At 30.6% G+C, this 18,429-nt stretch overlaps 1 protein-coding gene across 1 annotated transcript; it reads left to right on the plus strand.

Moving 5' to 3' along the window:
• The first annotated feature begins 1,183 nt into the window (after positions 1-1,183).
• Positions 1,184-15,973, plus strand: LOC113372651 (neural cell adhesion molecule 1-like). Its single transcript, XM_026613009.1, has 13 exons — positions 1,184-1,274; positions 6,720-6,871; positions 7,849-7,987; positions 8,226-8,356; positions 8,461-8,620; positions 10,401-10,492; positions 10,558-10,768; positions 10,847-11,061; positions 12,982-13,090; positions 13,152-13,276; positions 13,457-13,550; positions 13,643-13,770; positions 15,557-15,973. The coding sequence occupies exons 1-13, from the start codon at positions 1,184-1,186 to the stop codon at positions 15,854-15,856; spliced, it is 1,947 nt and encodes a 648-aa protein (XP_026468794.1). The 3' UTR covers positions 15,857-15,973.
• Positions 15,974-18,429: the final 2,456 nt, after the last annotated feature.

An 18,429-nucleotide genomic window follows, 5' to 3' on the forward strand; every position in this document is an offset into this window, starting at 1 on the left:
ATGAATATTATCGCCAGCAAAAATGTAAAACAAAAAAGAAGCAGTCAATGAATGTCTGTTAATTTTAATTACATGAAGTTCTTTTAACACAATTATTACATGATGAGTGAAGTTGCGAAAACAATATTTCTTTTACATAATCCACTTGTGTGAACGAATATTATAGAATAAATTAATTAGCAATTACTTCATTTCTCTAATAAAGGTTCATTTCTGAATGCTAATTACAATGACAAACCGATCATATCATATTTGAAGTATGACTACAATAACATTATTAACTTCCCATAGGGTAAGTTATTGTAATTGTACAAAAATCGAAATTGAAAATTTTTGCAAAATGTGCAAAAATGGCAGTTTTTGAGTGAACTAAGCGTCCGATTTGAATGATCTAAAAAACTTTCTGCTTGTATTGACAAAACAATTGCTTTTGAAGGATAAAAAATTATTACGTCATTCTTTTTATTTTCCATAAAAAGTTTTTGTAATTTTGGATTAGAAATTCAAAAAATTACCCAGGCTAAGCACAGTCTAAGCGCCACTCTGGTACAAATGTTTACCCAAATGCGGTTAGACTGTTTAAGTACTGGAACACTTTTACAATTTTGTGAAAACTATCGAAAAATGTGAAAATGAAATAAGCAACAGTATAGGTGAAAATGTCGCACAGAATCATTTGCAAATGCGTTTAGACTGTGAATATACGGAAGCATTTTTTCAATTTTGCGTAAATTATTAGGCAACTATTGTTTTTTTAATTGAATTTCAAAATGAAATGACGATTGTTAATGTTCTGGAGATAAATCGAAATATTTACAATTTACATTTGATTTGCTCTGATATAACAAGATAGCAAAAATAATGAAAGTAACAGTATTTTAATAATATATTTGAAAACGTTTAAAATTTCTCGAAATTGTCATTACGGTACCGAAAATTCCAGCAATTTGCCTTAAGGTACGATGCTATACACCACTAGTTTATAAATTGGTGAAACTAAGTTTGAAAGTACACCAAGTTTCTAACCTCAACCGGGTCAGAAACTAAAATTTCTTACAGGATCCGAGCGCCAATACAAAATATTATTCTGATCTAAATATCTTAGATATTAATCTCATCTTATTTGTCTCTCGGTTTATTATAATTTCCTGTTATGCGCGGGTAATTCAAAATAATATATTCAATGGATTGGACGCATCAAATGGATATTAATAATAATGAGGTGTCAAGAAGTAGCTTATTAAGACGATCGGAGGGACATCACCATCATGAATGTATTTTATAGAAGACTACTTTTTGCTTCCAGAGACTAATGTAAGAAAAAATCCGGTTTCGGGTATTAAGATACAATCTTCAACAATGTGTTAAATCGACTTTGAAACAAATAGTGGGGTGAACATAATTTCGTGAAGTAAAAACTTCTTTAGGCACGGCAAAGTAACTAAAGTGCGTCATCCGATTATTAAGTATTTTTGATTTTATCAGACAAATAATGACCAAGTGGTGTATGACATCGTGCTTTAAGGCAAATTTCTGAAACTTCCCGTAATAAATTTAAATTTTTTAAAAAAGATTCAATTTTCTTTTAGAACTCTGAAAAAAATCGATTTTTCAGATATTTAACATTCTTGATAAAAATTGGCCTTATTGAAAATTTGATTTTTTCATACTATGAAATATTTTGGAAATTTTGAACTTTTTATCAAAGCAATCGCGATGTGTTAGCTTCGTAAAAACGAAATATTGAAGCGCGTGGGCGCCGCGTCGCAGTATAGCGGATAAACATTGGTACGAAACCCATAGAAAGGTAAACAAAATTTGTTGTAAAAAAGTAAATAAAATTGTGATAATTTTATGTGTATATGTCTAATGATCATTTTTGACATTTTTTAATTAGTTCTCCAAAACCGTTAGACCTGTCTTTTTAAAAAAATTATCAATTCTTCATTTCGTCAATACAAATAAAATGTTTTTTGAATCTTACAAATTGGCTATTCCGTTCTCTCAAAAGTTGATATACCATATTTGGCACTTTTTGTCCCGTATCTCCAAAACGGCTAGACCTGCCTTTGCCAAAAACTAATCAGCACGTCTGCTTATCAATATGAATCGAATGTTTTTTGAATTATTCAAATCGGTTGACCCGCGTTCCCGAACTTGAGAGTAAGATGAACCTAATTCCAAAATTTCATGCAAATTGGAGCACAGTAAAAAAAATTCAGGCCCAAAACGCTCCATTGATATGAATTTTTTACACAATGGAACTTCTGAATAATTTTTTGAATAAGTAATTTTTGTTTTGTTTTGTGATATAGTAAAGTAAGGCAAAACACGGCTGCTTAGTTAAAAATAATAATCTGTCAAACTGAATTATATAATTTCATCAGCCAAAAATATGTTCTATCTTATATTATTTTAATTTCTGGTACGTCTCAGCTGCTTTTTGGCAATAATAATGTAGACATTTCATTTTTCTTATTCATAATCATTAATTTTTATGCGTATTCTAATATTGTCTAGGTAATATAATATTACGAGGAAATTGAAATTTTTAGCAGATGATAGTTTTCATTTGTTTTCAATGTCAAACAATACCTCAAATATCTTCAATGTCAAACAAATATAAGCGTTTTTTTTTGTCATTTTTTCTGTTTATTTCTCAATATAACTATATTTCTATAATCACTAAATCCTAAAAAAATCCCTCAACAAACTTTAAATAGATTTATCAAAATCTGAATAATCATTTAAGAGGAATATCCATTCATACATCATTACAGAAGAATTTTATATATAAGATGAAACATTAATATCACGAACAATCAAACATAACATTTAGAAAATATAACGTTAAAAAATATTAAGTATTGTTAATATCTATCTCGTAAGTGCGTTTTTTTAGTAATTTCACAAATGAAAAATATATTCTCTCTATGAAAATATGGAATTGGTTAAAATGAAATATTTGAATAGCACTTCGCAATGGAACATTGAAGTATTTACAATCGATCGCAATTGAACAAATGCAATATTACATCCGCAAAAATATAAATACATATCGGAAACAGTGCGAAATGAATAGACAGAGCGCTGGTAGTAATAAGTAATAATAAACTTATTCCACAGGCTCTCACTTTGTAACATTTTTCGTGTTTCTCTGATTTAAACTTGACTTGTTTTTGCACAAGCAATCCACCCTCATTAAATTGGTGGATTAATTTATTATTGAAAAATGAACTGTAGAGATTTTCAAATCCTTACATAGGCAAAAGTTCGAAATATACCATTAGTTAAGATACGCAGAATTTTGTTCTGGCACCTTTGAATTATGTTTATGTTTCATTTACAAGAGTAACCCCATAGTTCGATTCCGTAAGTCCAAATGGGCACTATGATAGTTTTGTACAGAAGCACCTTTTTATCGAGAGAGATTTCGGATTTCCTCCCAAAAAGCTAGTAAAAAATCTTTTATTTTGAATTGGATTTATTTCTTTTTATTTTTTAGTGCAGTAATACGAAGGCAAATAATAGTTGTTTTATACTTTTGAAAAATTATTTTCATCAGCTATCGTACTAATTTCGAAATATCGAAATTGACGCATGGCATATGATGCTGTAAAAACATTCGGATGGGTAATAAATTCTTCAAATAGTTACCTATCAAATGGAGCAAAAAGAGAGAGGCATCAAAAATTTAATTTTGCATCACCAATGATGAATGTGTATAGTTGCTGCGAATCATTTTATATCTATGTGGTATTGGTATTTTGCCTTGTGGCAAGTTACATGAACTTTCCGATATGTGTAAATAATCGATTTAATCAATAACATATAAATTAATTTGAGAGTGATTAAAATTATTCATATGTCATTTCGAATCTCTAGTCTACTACGATCCCACAGACTCATTTGGAGATAAAAGGGAAACTTTTTGCACATATTTTGACCAAAAATTCTGAAGCGATTTTGAAAATTCTAAAGCTGTTCTAAAGATGTCAGTTGGGATCTGTGCCAAATTGTTTTTAATATCCCGTAGGGTAAGTTATTGCAATCGTCCAAAAATCGAAAATGAAAATTTTTGCATTTCTTTACATTTTGAAGGTTTCTGAACATTTTGGCATAAGAGCAAAGATTGCAGGAAATAGAATTTGAGTTTTTCATAGAACGGAGACTCCAATTTGAATTATCTAAACACCATTTAATTCATTTTTTTGCAGGATTTTTTTTTGTATATCGAAAATAATTCGGATTTTAATTTTAATTTACGCTGAAATTCTAAAGCTCACTTATATAATTTAAATAAATAATTTCAACTTTGTAATTCAGTTTATATAATACTTATAAATATTAGACAAAGTTACACTTTTTATAATAATGTATTTGAAATCATTTATTATTCCTCGAACATTTCGTTACGGTACGGGATGTTCCAGCAATTTGCCTTAAGGCACGATGCCATACACCACTAGTTTTTCTATTAACTTTGGTTAATTGCTTCCGTTCGATTAATTGCCCACCCCCTCCATTTTACCCCGGTTTCCTTTACCACATCGTTTTAAAACCGTGTTTTGATATGGCCGCAGCAAAATAAATATTGTTCCTGATAGCCAGACTATAAATAACAAACTATGATACCGACGTACCCCACTGTATAGGCAATATGCAAATTTTCAATTCGAATTTATACCGAACACCCCCAGTCTCCCCTTTCCGGCTAATAAATAAATCAATTTAATTGCAAAACGCTTTGTGTTTATATAGATTGGCCGATGATGGCGGCTTTCGAACAAATGTCGATATTGAATTTTTGACGTAAAATAGAAAAGATATTGATTGTACTTTTTTTGCACTCGGGAAAAAGTGAGGTGATGAATTAGGAGATCGTTGAAGTTTGAGTTATTGAATTTTTTGGACAGATGTGTACTTCTATTTGTGTATTTACCAATTTGTTACAAAACTAGTGGTGTTTGGCACAGTGCCTTAAGGGAAATTGCTGGAACTTCCCGTACCGTAACGAAATGTTCGAGGAATAATAAATGTTTTATTATTAACATAACCAGGGTTAGTCGGTTTTCAAAAACCTTTAAAGCCGGTTTTTGAAAACCAACCAACCCTACCGGTTTTTTGGCGAAAATTATGGAATTCAAAAACCGGTTTTTTAGTAAAAAAAGTCGGTTTTCACTGTATAAATGGAAAATCACAAATATAGCCAAATATAAAAGATAGATGAAAGCGTTTTGATTCTTGAAATCATATCGGTTCAATAGCATTTGATATCTTATCAGTCTGCAATGGTTCCCAGAAAGGTTTTGTATATATTAATTTCGATTTTTATACCAGAGTATATATTAATTTAAACTTTTTGAAGAAGTAACTTCCTCTACTCAAACTTGAAAAAAAAATTTAAACCCTAGAAGCCGCAAATAAAAGAACAAAAAACTTAGAATTATTATATCAGGTTTTAAAAACAATTAAGCATAATTTCGTCGCAAGTATGAGAATATTTTCTATTTCAGGAAATTTTGTGAGTAAACAAAGGTCACGTCTAAGTAGCAATTCGATAGATGTTCTCAGTTTTTTGAAATCATATTTTATTAAACGAAAAAAAAAACAATCAGAATGTTTAAAATTAATTAATTAAAATTGCTTGGAACAGACAATACCCAAGTTCAGCTTAATTATTTTTAAAACTAAAATTGATATTAACAAGTATGTATCAACATGTGTCTAATATTAATTTAATGTATGTTTTTTATTCAAAAATGTAATATTTCTATTTATTCGAAAACTTTCCTTTCACTATCATAAAAATATTTTCATTCTTATATGTGAAAATGATGCATGAATAACGAATAATTATTTTCAAAGTTATTTAATCAAGATGAACAATTATTTTTTAGTTCTACTAATTAAAATTAAAATAATTTTGTTTACTATCTATAAAATTGAACAATAAATAAATTCAGTCAAATACTGCTCTGATTTACACTAAATTTGCGGATAAATTACAGGATATTCGGATAATATACAGCAAAAATTTATTTTTTATATAAAATTCGAAAACCGGTTTTCTGAAATGTCGGTTTTTGTATAAACCCTACTTATAACTCACTCTACGGGATGTTAAAAAAATGAAAAATTCTCAAAAAAGTCAGATTTTTTTTAAAAAATCAAAATTCTCAATGTTAGAAGTACATCCTTTTTTTTTAAGGTATGGCAAAATGTTCAGAAACCTTTCAAACGTAAAGATATATAAACATTCTCGTTTTCGATTGTTCTGCGGTAACTATAACTTATTTGACGGGAAGTTAATAATAAAATGTAGTAGTAATAAAATGTGTCAACTATTTTCCAACCCTCCCCTATATATTACCATGCGCTGTTTATATTGAATAGATGATAGCTTTCATTTAATATCGATAAATTTAATGAATTACCGATGCATTATCAATCATAGTTATTTAATGTGTTATTTAAATTAATTGATGCAATTAAAAGCAATTCGTATCAAATTCAATGATGCGTTTTGCCATTTTTCAGCCGCGAAATTCAATAATGACAGAAAATTAACGCGTGGCTAATTTTAATTTGAAAGGAATTTGACGAGTGCATTTTGATTTATCACATTTAAAATAATTCAATTGAAATGGGAAATATTAATTAATGATGGAAAATAAATTTGTACATAGTTTGTTAAATAATTTTATTTTTTTGTCCAGTGCCACCATTATGGGTAAAATTAATCGGTTCCAACAAACCAGTGTCTTCAGGAAAATCCAGTAGCGCCTCCTGCGAGGTTGTAGGGGCAAGTCCTGCTCCAAAATTGCTGTGGACTTTGGGAGGAACTGCTCTTAATAATTCTTCACAAATTGTAAGTATAATATATAAACTTTTTTTTTTTATAAAAGTTGCGGACTTTTAGTAAGAACATTATTATTCGATCAAATGCAACACTTTTTTTATTCATGATATTATCTCCTATATATATAAAAATAAGTCGGGTTTTCCTTCCTGACAAAATAACTCCGAAAGGCCTCGGGCTCCGCAAGGTTCATTGCTAAGAAAATTAGTGGTGCATGGCATCGTGCCCTAATGCAAATTGCTGGAACTTCACGCACCGTAATTAAAAATTCGAATAATGACATTAGTGAGAATTATCAGAATTATGCTTGGTTAAGTCAACGAGCAATTCTTGCCGCAAACAATAATGATGTACACGCACTGAATTTCACCATTCAATCAAAATTTGCTGGCGATTTGGTGACATACCAATGATTCCGACTGGTCTTTCGTCACTTCGCCTTGCATTCGCAATAACAAGTCGCTAGGCCAATCGCTTAGTGTTTGCAGGATAAATTTCAAATAGATTATTTAGAAAATCATTATTTTTCACATGGGCAGTTTTACGTTGCCTGTTCACGAATTGGGAAACCCTCTGCTTTGTTTATGTTAACGTCAGTACAAAAAACAAAAAATGTGGTTTACCAAAGAGCACTTCAATGAAACGGATAATTTGCGGATTCACTTTCATTTACTTAGAGAAGTTCAACTAAAAAACACTTCATTTTTGTAATCGAAATAAATTCGTTAGTGTTGTGTAATAAAATCAAATTTTTCCTTTTCAAATATAAAACAAACAAAAAATTTCTTCATCTTTCTAACGAAACCATCTAGTGGCGAAACAGAGTTCTAGTGTTGCTAGTCCAGATATAAATTCTCTAAAATCATCGGTATAATTGGAATTCGTGGCTAGAGGATTATTTTTCATTTAACAAGTTTCTTTAGCTTTGTTAATATTTAATGCATGTGTTAATTAATTATTATTCTAATTATAATTTTTATTTGTAGACTTCAGAAGACAGAAATACAACCACCAGCAGAATAATTTTCATAGCAAATGCAAACGACCATGGAAAACTATTAAACTGCCATATTGACACCGAAGGAAAAAAACCTTTGCAAGATTCATGGAAATTGAACGTCCTACGTAAGTTAGTTATAATCAATGAAAAAATTAGAGAACTTATATAACATCAAGAAATTTTAAAAAAATTACCTTGAAGATGAAATTTAGCTTCAAGTTGAAAATTTGAATTTACAATAATAGGTTGTCAAATATCTCCCTTCCGCCTTTTTGTATTATAAACCAAGAGCAAAAAAGCGGAAGGGAGATATTTGACAACCTAATATTTCTGGTATTTAAAATGTATCATTCATTCTTACAGATGCTCCGGTAATAAGACTGACACTCGGAGCCCCCTTGAGATCTCAGACTGTCAAAAAAGGGAGTGACGTGTATTTGGAGTGCCACGTCAATGCCAACCCTTTAAAATACATCGTTGAATGGAAACACAATGTCAGTACAATTTATGAAATTCTTCTTTATTTATATTATACATCTTTAAGTATTTGTATCCTTTAGCGAAGGTGAATATTTATAAAAATATCTATTTTACCCAGGGTCATAAAATTGTAACAAACAACACGGATGGAATAATATCAACGAACAACAGTTTAGTAATTCAGCACATTTCCAAAGAAAATGCTGGCAGCTACGTTTGCCAGGCTGAAAATTCCCAAGGAATCGGATACAGCAACGAATTGTCTCTCAATGTCCAATGTGAGTAAATTATTAACAAATTAATTATTAATATTTAAAACTAGTGGCGCGCATGGCATCGTGCCTTAAGGCAAATTGCTGAAACTTCCTGAAACTTAATTAAACATTCGAGAAATGAAAATAATCAGTAATTGTTTTGAATAATTTGGAATAGATTATTTATTTTAAATACATACTGTAAGGGGGAGTTCATTAATCACGTGAGCGAGTTTTTGAAGATTTTCGAAAAAAAATGCCCTTCCTCCCCCTCCCCCAAAAAACCTTACGTGATTACGCCATGGACGCCCCCTGAACTTATAAGTACTTATTAACTCTTTCCACTCGGGCATTTCGAAATTTGTATGTATTTTGACGCCTGAGCGGCAGTATCCGAGGGGAAAGGGTTAAATTAGGCAACGAGCATATTCTACACACAACTTTGTGTATGTTTATAAGAAGTTTGTTCATTTTTATTTTAAATTTGATTTTTTTTATAATTTAGAATTTTACAAAATTAGAAATTTTTCAGAAGTTTGAATTTTTTTTAAAACAAAAACTTGGAAATATTTAAAAATATTTTTTTTTTCGAAAATTTCGAAATATTCCCAAATTTTTATAAGAAATCGTTTTTGTCGCCTGAGTGGCAGCATCCGAGTGGAAAGGGTTAAATTAGGCAAAGAGCATATTCTACAAACAACTCTGTGTATGTTTATGAGAAATGTGTTCATTTTTTTGATAATTTAGAATTTTACAAAATTTTGAAATTTTTTAGATGTTTGAAATTGTTTGGAATTTTTTTTTTAAAAAAACATTTATATAAATTTTTTAGAAAATTTGGATATTTTTAAAAATATTCGATTTTTTTTTAAGTTTCGAAACATTCTCAAATTTTTGTAAGAAATCGATTTTATATTCTGATATTTTTTTAAATTTTTATAATTTAGTTTTTTTTGAAAATTTTCAAAATTACAATATTTTCTGTAAAAGCATTCTTTGCACACCGTCTACTCAAGCAAATTGTTTTTTGAATAAATTTAATCGGATGATCCGTTCTCTCAAAAACTGCATAACTGTTTTTACACCCTTTGCGCTCCATACCTCCGCAACGGCAAAAATGCCTTTTGCAAAAACGCTTTGTAATCGAGTACAAACCGAATGATTTTTCAATCATACAAATCGGTTATTCCATACTATCGAGTACATTGATTTGACCAATATACGTAAATTTTAAAATTAAAAATCTTGGTACGGAACCCAAAAAAAATGATACAAAATGTGTACACATTATTAAAATTTTCATAAAATATCTGATAATTCGATATGCATATGTCTATTGAGCATTTTTAACCGCCAAATGGCATTTTTTAACTTATTTTTATTGAGAGTCCACAACCGCTGGACCTGCCTTTCCAAAAATTTGAACAGTTTTTCGTTTAGTCAATATAAATAAAATGTTTTTTTGATTTATTCAGATCAGACGCTTCGTTATCTCAAAAACTAAAATACCATTTTAGGCACTTTTTGCCCCGTTTCTTCGAAACGGCTAGACCTGCCTGTGCCAAAAACTAATCAGCACGTCTCCTTATCAATAGAAATCGAATGTATTTTAAATTCTTCAATTCGGTTGATCCGTGTTCTCGAAATCGTCGACAAAAATTTCTTTCAATCAATTTTTCCTAAGGTATGCCAAAATGTTCAGAAACCTTTGAAACGTAAAAATATATAAAAAATTTCGATTTTTTTTGCGATTACTATAACTTACCCTACGGGTAGTTAATAAAATAATTATGATTTATTCTAGACGAGCCCATCTGTGCAAGCGACACCAAAATCATGACAATATCCAGTAAACAGGACGTCAACATTACGTGTCCCGTAAGGAGCTTCCCACATGTAAGTGATAAAAAAAATTACATTTTTTTTTATTATCTACTAAACCGAATGTCTATTTCCATCAGAATAATCTAAAGTACACCTGGAAAATTAACCACGCCAAAAAATCCATGGTTTTGAATACAACGACTGCCAACGAATTTTTGTTCAGACAACAAATGTACAAAGACTACGTTTCGGAGCAAGGAGAAAAAAGGCACTACTCGATTTTGTGTTATGCCAAAAATCCTATCGGAGACCAAGTCATACCTTGTGAGACTATTTTGCAATTAGCAGGTAAGGGTAAAAGACACTTCATAGAAAATTACAGTAATTCTGGTTCATTATCCATTATCATGGTTTGTTATTTTTTAGAAAAACCAGAGCCAGCCAAAAACTGCACCTTTGAATCCAACAGTATCAACATGTTCCTGGTTCAATGTATACCTGGATACGATGGTGGAACTGAGCAAAAATTCATGTTTTTAATTTATGATGTAAATAATTCGAAACTATATTTGAACTATAGTTCTCCGATTCCAATTCTGAGAGCTAATCATCTGCCATCGGAGACTGATTATAGAATAGTGGTAAGTAAATTTCGTGAACTAAAAACCTATTTCTAAAACCTTCTTTAGGCGCGACTAGAAAGTAAATCTATGAAAATGCAACGGAAGAGCGTTACGGCCGAGTCAAGTGCCAATGATTCGTCATTCGCTCTCAATGAGATCATTTCTATACGGGTCGATTGTGATTGGTCATCGTGCCACGTGAGAGGGTTCTTTGATTGTATGCGTATACGTAGTATGTCTCCAAATGCGAGAACCATATTGTTCGGAATGACATTAGATTTTGAGGGGACATTCTAGTAGAAATCTTGATTTGATAAAAACAATGCCTGGATCGGCAGAATATTTCATCCCGAGTTCGGTAAATAATTATAGTGAAACTAATAAAACAAATGATAAATCTGTGCCATGCAAGAAACGTAAGTTTATAGAAGTGAATTGTATTATTCGTGGTTACTATACATTTATAGTAAAATATTTCCTTAAATGAAATACCAGGCTTCAGTCACTGGAATGGACTCTAGATAATTATTTCTTTTTTATTTATATTTTTTTGTTTCTCTTCTATTATTTTTTTCCTCTCGTTTGTGTTACAATAGTTTATAAGATTAAATTGTATCTTGATTGCTATTTTAATAAATAAATGAATAAAAAACTAGTGGGGCGCATGGCATCGTGCCTTTAGGCAAATTGCTGGAACTTCCCTTAATGTTAAAATCTCTATAAAATATCTGATAATTTGATGTGCATACGTCTAATGATCATTTTTGACCGCCAAATGGCTTTTTTTACTTTTTTTACTAGATCTCTGAAACCGCTAGACCTACCTTTATGAAAAGTTGATCAGTTCTTCATCTTGTTAATACAAGCAAAATGTTTTTTGAATTATTCAAATCGGACGCTCCGTTCTCTTGAAAACTGAGTTACCGTTTTTGGCACTTTTTGCCCCGTATCTTCGGAACGGCTAGACCTGACTTCGCCAAAAACTAATCAGCACGTCTCCTTATTAATACGAATCGAATGTTTTTTGAATTATTCAAATCGCTTCATCCGTGTTCCCGAAATCGTCGACGAAAATTTGTATCCAAACACAAACACATACATGCACACACACACATACACACACATACATCCACGCTTTCTAAGGTATGCCAAAATGTTCAGAAGGTTTTGAAACGTAAAGATATATAAAAATTTTCATTTTCGATTTTTTTGCGATTACTATAACTTACCCTACGGGAAGTTATTAATACATATGAAACATTTGTGCCGTGTACGAAACGTAAGTTTATTGAAATAATTTCTATATTATTCGTAGTTTCTACAAATTTTTGAAGATTTTAAAATGGAAAATATTTTTATAGGCCAGACATATATTAAAGATGCTCAAAGAATGAGACTGTATCGCCAACGAAAAAGTAAAAAAAATACAAGCAGTCAATGAATGTATGTTAATTTTAATTAAATGAAGTTCTCCAAACACAATTATTACATGATGAGTGAAGTTGCGAGAGCAATATTTGTTTAGGCGTCGTTTAACATAATCCACTGTGTGAACGAATATTATAGAAGTTATTAATCAGCAATCACTTCATTTCTCTATTAAAGGTTTATTTCTAAATGCAAATTACAATGACAAACCGATCATGTCATATTTGAAGTATGACTTTAACTACATTATTATTTCTAAATATTTTGCATATTTTTAATGTTATTATAAATATATAATTTATAATTTATCATTATGTAAATGTGTATAATGGTTGACACTAATAAAAGTGTGCATCACGAGTGCTACCATATCAGTAATAAACATTATTCAAAATTGTTATATGATGTATATATCTAACTTAAATGCCATCTCATACAATAGCAAATAAGTTTTACTACAATCGCGTGTGAACCTTATTTTTAATATCATTTGTGTATTTTTTATTTCAGATAACTGCTTTTAACGCAGAAGGATTCAGCCCAGAACAAATAGTACTAGGTACAACCATGAAACCTATGGCTAAGAAAAATGTTAGAGAACAGCACAGCAATATATTTGGTAACTACACAAATTATTTATTTTTATCATATGCCTATTATAATTATAATTTTTTTTCCAGCTAATACAAATAAAGTTGGCGTTCTAATTCAACTGACACCATTATTAGGAGCTTTGGTAGGAACCGTTGGAACTTTAATCGTGGTTGCTATTTGTATAGTCATTATGATTAGATGCAAATCTAAGGTGAGATTTTGTAATGAATTCTTTGACTTTAGAAGGTATCATCTAGATAGATGAAGTATTTAATTGACATACCATAACGTTGACTAAAATCAGAAATAAAATTGGAATAAAAAATGTGTAGTCTACTATTAGCATTAATGTTGATGTCTAAATAGAAAATATTTTTATTATTATTATCAGAGAAAAGGCGAGCCTCAAACTTTCAACAAACATGACCAAAAACGGCAAACCAAAGACAATACTCAATCTGAAATGAGGAGTCAGACAAGTTCAGGTACGAATTTGAACAATGTATTATATTTTTGCATCTAGACAAAGTAATTAATAATTAATAATTAATTAATTAATATTTTCTAATGTTTGCAGTATCAGCAGATAAATCTTTGGAGTTATTGCCGCATTTTTCAGATGATGAATACATGCAGGAGAATCGAGTATTGCTTAGAAATCCGGAGAGCTTGAACTACAAGATTAAACCCATAATAAAAACAGAGGTGGGTTAGATGAAATGATGTTCTAGAAATTATTGAAGGAAAAGTTTGTTTTCATCAAATAATCCATTATGTTTTCTCGACGTTTCAAGCCATTCTGAGTCAAATGAGACCAAATTTAGAAAAAGTATATGTGTGTGTGTGTGCGTGAACAGATTTTTTGCCGTAAATCGACGTTTTCTCCAAAACGGATGGACCGATTTCAAAAATTTAAAAGCCATTCTCGATGAAGACTATTGTTTGTCAGTTTTGTGCGACGATCGCCCGAGGCGTTTCTTTGTAATTTGCAAAAGTGAAAAACTTTTGGTCCGCGTTTTAGCTCAAAATCCTGAACTGGTTTTAAGAAAACAAAAACTATTCGAATGATATTTTGGTTGGGAATAATACTGATTAGTTTTAGATGAAAATCTACCGAGCCGTTTTCTTGTAATTAATTGCCAAAAAATGGCGATTTTTATGAATGCTTTGACGATAGATATTACGGTCTTATAGAACATACTGAAATATTACGTCCTTACAACAAGTAGTTTAATTTTAAAAATTCATCAAAGTTTAAAGAAATACAAAATTCGTGTCAAGAGTCGCTTTTGTGATGTGATAAGTCAATCAAGTCATTTAGAAATGACTTTGGAATTAGCAAAAAAAAAAAAAAATAAACAGTCTACAAAACTTCTCCATTTTTGTTAAAAATGCTACCATTTATTTAAATCATTAAATAATATCTAGAACTACATAAATAATTTACTTAATCGTGACAGTAATTTCTTATAATAAATGCTTAATATTTTACAAAATAATTTATTAAATTTAAAAAAAAAAATCGACGTTTTTTCATGCACTAAACAGTACTATGAAAATTCGTCGAATTATATAAATTCGATTAAAATTTGGAACTAGTGGTGTATGGCATCGTGCCTTAAGGCAAATTGCTGGAACTTCCCGTACCAAAAATTAAAGTTTTTAAAAAAGTTTAGATATTTTATTAAGGGGCACAACTAGTGTAACCCCGCCTAAAAAAAGGTGATTTTTGGGAATTTATATTAAAAAAACTACTTTATCAATCATATTAAAATTTTAGGAATATATTTATACATGTTTTGAGAAAATATCGTAAAATTTTTGAAGAAAAAAATTAAATATTTTTTAAGTTATCGTCGATCTCCAACGGCGCAAAAAAAAGGCTCTTCACTGCTGCGGTGATTCCGGCCTTCTACGTGGATAAAATTTAAAAAAAAATTCTCGTTAAACTAGATGATATTGTCTGTAAAATGACCTACGATAAAAAAAAACAAAAATTGACAAAATGGCGGCGTTTTTTTTTTTTAAAAGTCGAATTTTACCGAAAATTTTGGTCGTTTTAGACTGCCAAAATTCGATATTTGATCCGATCAAAAAATCGATAGTTCATTTTACGGAGAACTATATATAGAATATGTAAAAGAAATTCGATAGTGATCGGATCATTTGTTTTTGAGTAATCGCTGCAGCAAATTCGGAAAATGCTGTTTCGAGAAAAACGCGTTTGAAAATAAAATAATCGTTATACTATATACTATATATATACTCTTCAAATGGCTGTGACTCAAAAACTATTTGAGATATCGATTTAAAATTTTGGTATGTTATTTTTAAAGGTATAACCTATCGAAATATGAAAAAATTGAAAATTCGATTTTTTGAAAATTTCACACTTGTTGTGCCCCTTAAGGCAAAATGCCACTTTCAACTAGAAAGAACTTTCATGGAACAATTACTATCATATATTAACATCAATTATCTATTATTCCAGGACCAAGTCCTCGGCAGCCCATCCCTCCACCACAACAACTTTCGCCTAAAACCCTACATCCACCACCCAACACCGACCTACGCCAGCAGCGACGGAGAGCTCCGAACCTACGTCACCTCGGCATCGCCCAACGTCTACACGCACGCCCCATCGAGGTTCAGAAGCACCCTGCCATGCTTGAATTCGGATACCCAATCTCAGAGATCGGGAATGGTACCCTTGTTGACGACCTCCAATACGACTCCGACGCCGCCCATGTGCCTCCAATCGGAGCTGGTTCACCAGGAGATGACTTCTTGAGACGAGGCTGGAAGAGATTTGACGGAGTCGAAGGTTGTCCAGAAGGTGATTGAGAGAAGGGATGAGGTTTTTGTGATTTGTGAGAAGTCGTCTTCGATGGAGGTTTGTAAATAGTAAGAGGTGAGAAAGGAAAATTAAACACGTGTTAAGGGATTAGAATTTGATTATGATGAGAATGATTCTAAGTTGTGTTCAAATTTGACCAAACCAAGACAATTGATGAAGTCATCTTTAATGCGAATATTGTCAAATGTGACGATGAACTGCAAAATAAATGTTCAAATATCTTCGAAGTCTTCAATAATGAAAATTGTAAATAATTATGAGCAACTTATAATAACTTATATGCATTCTTAATAGTCTGTCTGTTCAATTTACGATTACAATAATTCATTATGGGTTGTAAGTTACAACTTGTAACTTGGTAAAATTGCTCAAAATATAATTATAAAAGAAATCTCGACAGTCCTCATCGTTTCGGTGCAAGCTAAAATATTGGTACAAAATCAAAAGTAACTAATTTTGTATCGCATCGCGCCTTAAGGCAAAATGCTGGAACTTCCCGTACCGTAATTAAACATTCGAGAAATGAAAATAATCAATAATCAATATAAGTGCTTTTTAAATTAAACAACGAAAATATTCTACAAACAAATTTGTGTTTGTTTATAAGAAATTAGTTCACTCTTTTTTGAAGGTGATTGAGAGAAGGGATGAGGTTTCTTTTTTGAAGGTGATTGAGAGAAGGGATGAGGATTCTTTTTTGAAGGTGATTGAGAGAAGGGATGAGGTTTCTTTTTTGAAGGTGATTGAGAGAAGGGATGAGGTTTTTGTGATCTGTGAGAGGTCGTCGTCGATGGAAGTTTATAAATAGTAAGAGGTGAGAAAGGAAAATCCTACAATTTGTGAAGGAATTAAATTGGTAAGTCAATCTGGTGATGATGAAGATGTTCCCAAGTTGTGTTCAAATTTGACCAAACCAAGACATTTGATGAAGTCATATGAATATTGCCTGGTGACTGACTGGAAGTATTTTCCAAGAAATTCGTAAACCATTTGTCTTGCAGAACTTGTTTAATTAATTAAACACTATTTTAATTCAATTCAATTTACTTTGCCGAATAATTGTAGCAAAGTACGGAAATCACAATGATATCGATTTACTAATAATAGGTACCATCGACCTAAACAGTTAAAATCCCAAAATCTATATATTGAAATGCTAGTTACTAGTGCTACTGAAATATTACTGCAGCAGCAGTGTTGTGAACAAAAGTAATAGTGTTATCATATAAATTTTTTTCCAGTGACGATGGACTTCGAAGTCTTAAATAATAAGTATGTAAATAATTATGGACAAGTATAATTACTTATATGCATTCTTAATAGTCCGGTCAATTTATGCATTCAAGGTTACCACAATTCATAATGGGCTGTACCTTGGCAAAATTTCTTAAAATACAATCATAATTTTTTTTAAAAAAGTACTCATTGTTTTGATGCGAGTTAGAAAGTTGGCGAAAGGTCGTAGGTAAAAAAATGATTTTTTTGCGATTTTCGGCTAAATGGTCAGATTTATCCGAAAATTACCTCAGACAAAATTGTAGAGCATAAAATTATCTACAACAAGTAAGAGGTAATAAAGGAAAAATAAAAACACGTGTTGAGGGATTCAATTGAAAATTCAGTTTGATGACGATGAGAATAATCCTAAGTTGTGTTCAAAATTGACCAGACCAAGACAATTGATGAAGTCTTTAAAAAGCTAAACGTGACAATGTTTTCGAAGTCTTTAATAATGAAAATTGTAAATAATTATGGACAAGTATAATAACTTATATGCATTCTTAATAGTCCGGTCAATTTACGCATTCAAGGTTACAATGATTTATAATGTTCTGTACCTTGGTAAAACTGCCTAAAATACAATTATGAAAAATAATTTCAAAAGTCCTCATCGTTTTGGCGCGAGCTAGATAATCGGCTTGCACTCGAAAACATTTAATATCTTTCGATGTAAAAGCCTTTCCATCAACATCAAATTGTAAAAATAATTTTGTAGTAGATAAAACAAGAAACAAAATGATTTTTTATGCAATCGATTTAAGTTAAGTTTAAATTATTATTGTTAAAATAATTGCAAAAACTTTTTTTTTAAGTTACTTCAAAGTTGAGTTCATAATAAATATAATAAAAAAAAACAATACTGATCTAATCAACACAACTAAAGATAATTAACATAATTTTGTCGTCGAAAAAAAATTTTGTCGTCAAAATCCTGAAATACGTGTCAAATGATTTTATCTATAATATCTATAAAAAAAAATTCAGCCAATTCTAAAATGTCAAGGTATTGTTGGTGTACGGTTTGTAAAAGAATGACCCAAAATAACGAAAAATTTTGAAAATTTAAATTTTTTGAAACTTTGTATTTTTTGAAAATTTAGAAATTTTTTTTGAAAATTTTCACGACTACGAAATTTTCTGAAAAAGCATTTTTTGCACACCGTCCACTCAAGCAAAATGTTTTTTGAATCAATTTGATCGGACGATCCGTTCTCTCAAAAACTGCA

Source organism: Ctenocephalides felis, unplaced genomic scaffold (genome assembly GCF_003426905.1).
Source record: "Ctenocephalides felis isolate EL2017-DRISC unplaced genomic scaffold, ASM342690v1 CF-g0.4_SCAFFOLD_00845, whole genome shotgun sequence".
Lineage (NCBI taxonomy): Eukaryota > Metazoa > Arthropoda > Insecta > Siphonaptera > Pulicidae > Ctenocephalides > Ctenocephalides felis.

Bases quoted from the DNA above. Each gene is read 5' to 3' on its own strand.
- LOC113372651 (XM_026613009.1), top strand. From the start codon at position 1,184: ATGGATTGGACGCATCAAATGGATATTAATAATAATGAGGTGTCAAGA. The intron at 10,493-10,557 runs GTAAGTGATAAA...TATTTCCATCAG, and splicing joins CCGTAAGGAGCTTCCCACAT to AATAATCTAAAGTACACCTG. The intron at 13,771-15,556 runs GTGGGTTAGATG...CTATTATTCCAG, and splicing joins AACCCATAATAAAAACAGAG to GACCAAGTCCTCGGCAGCCC.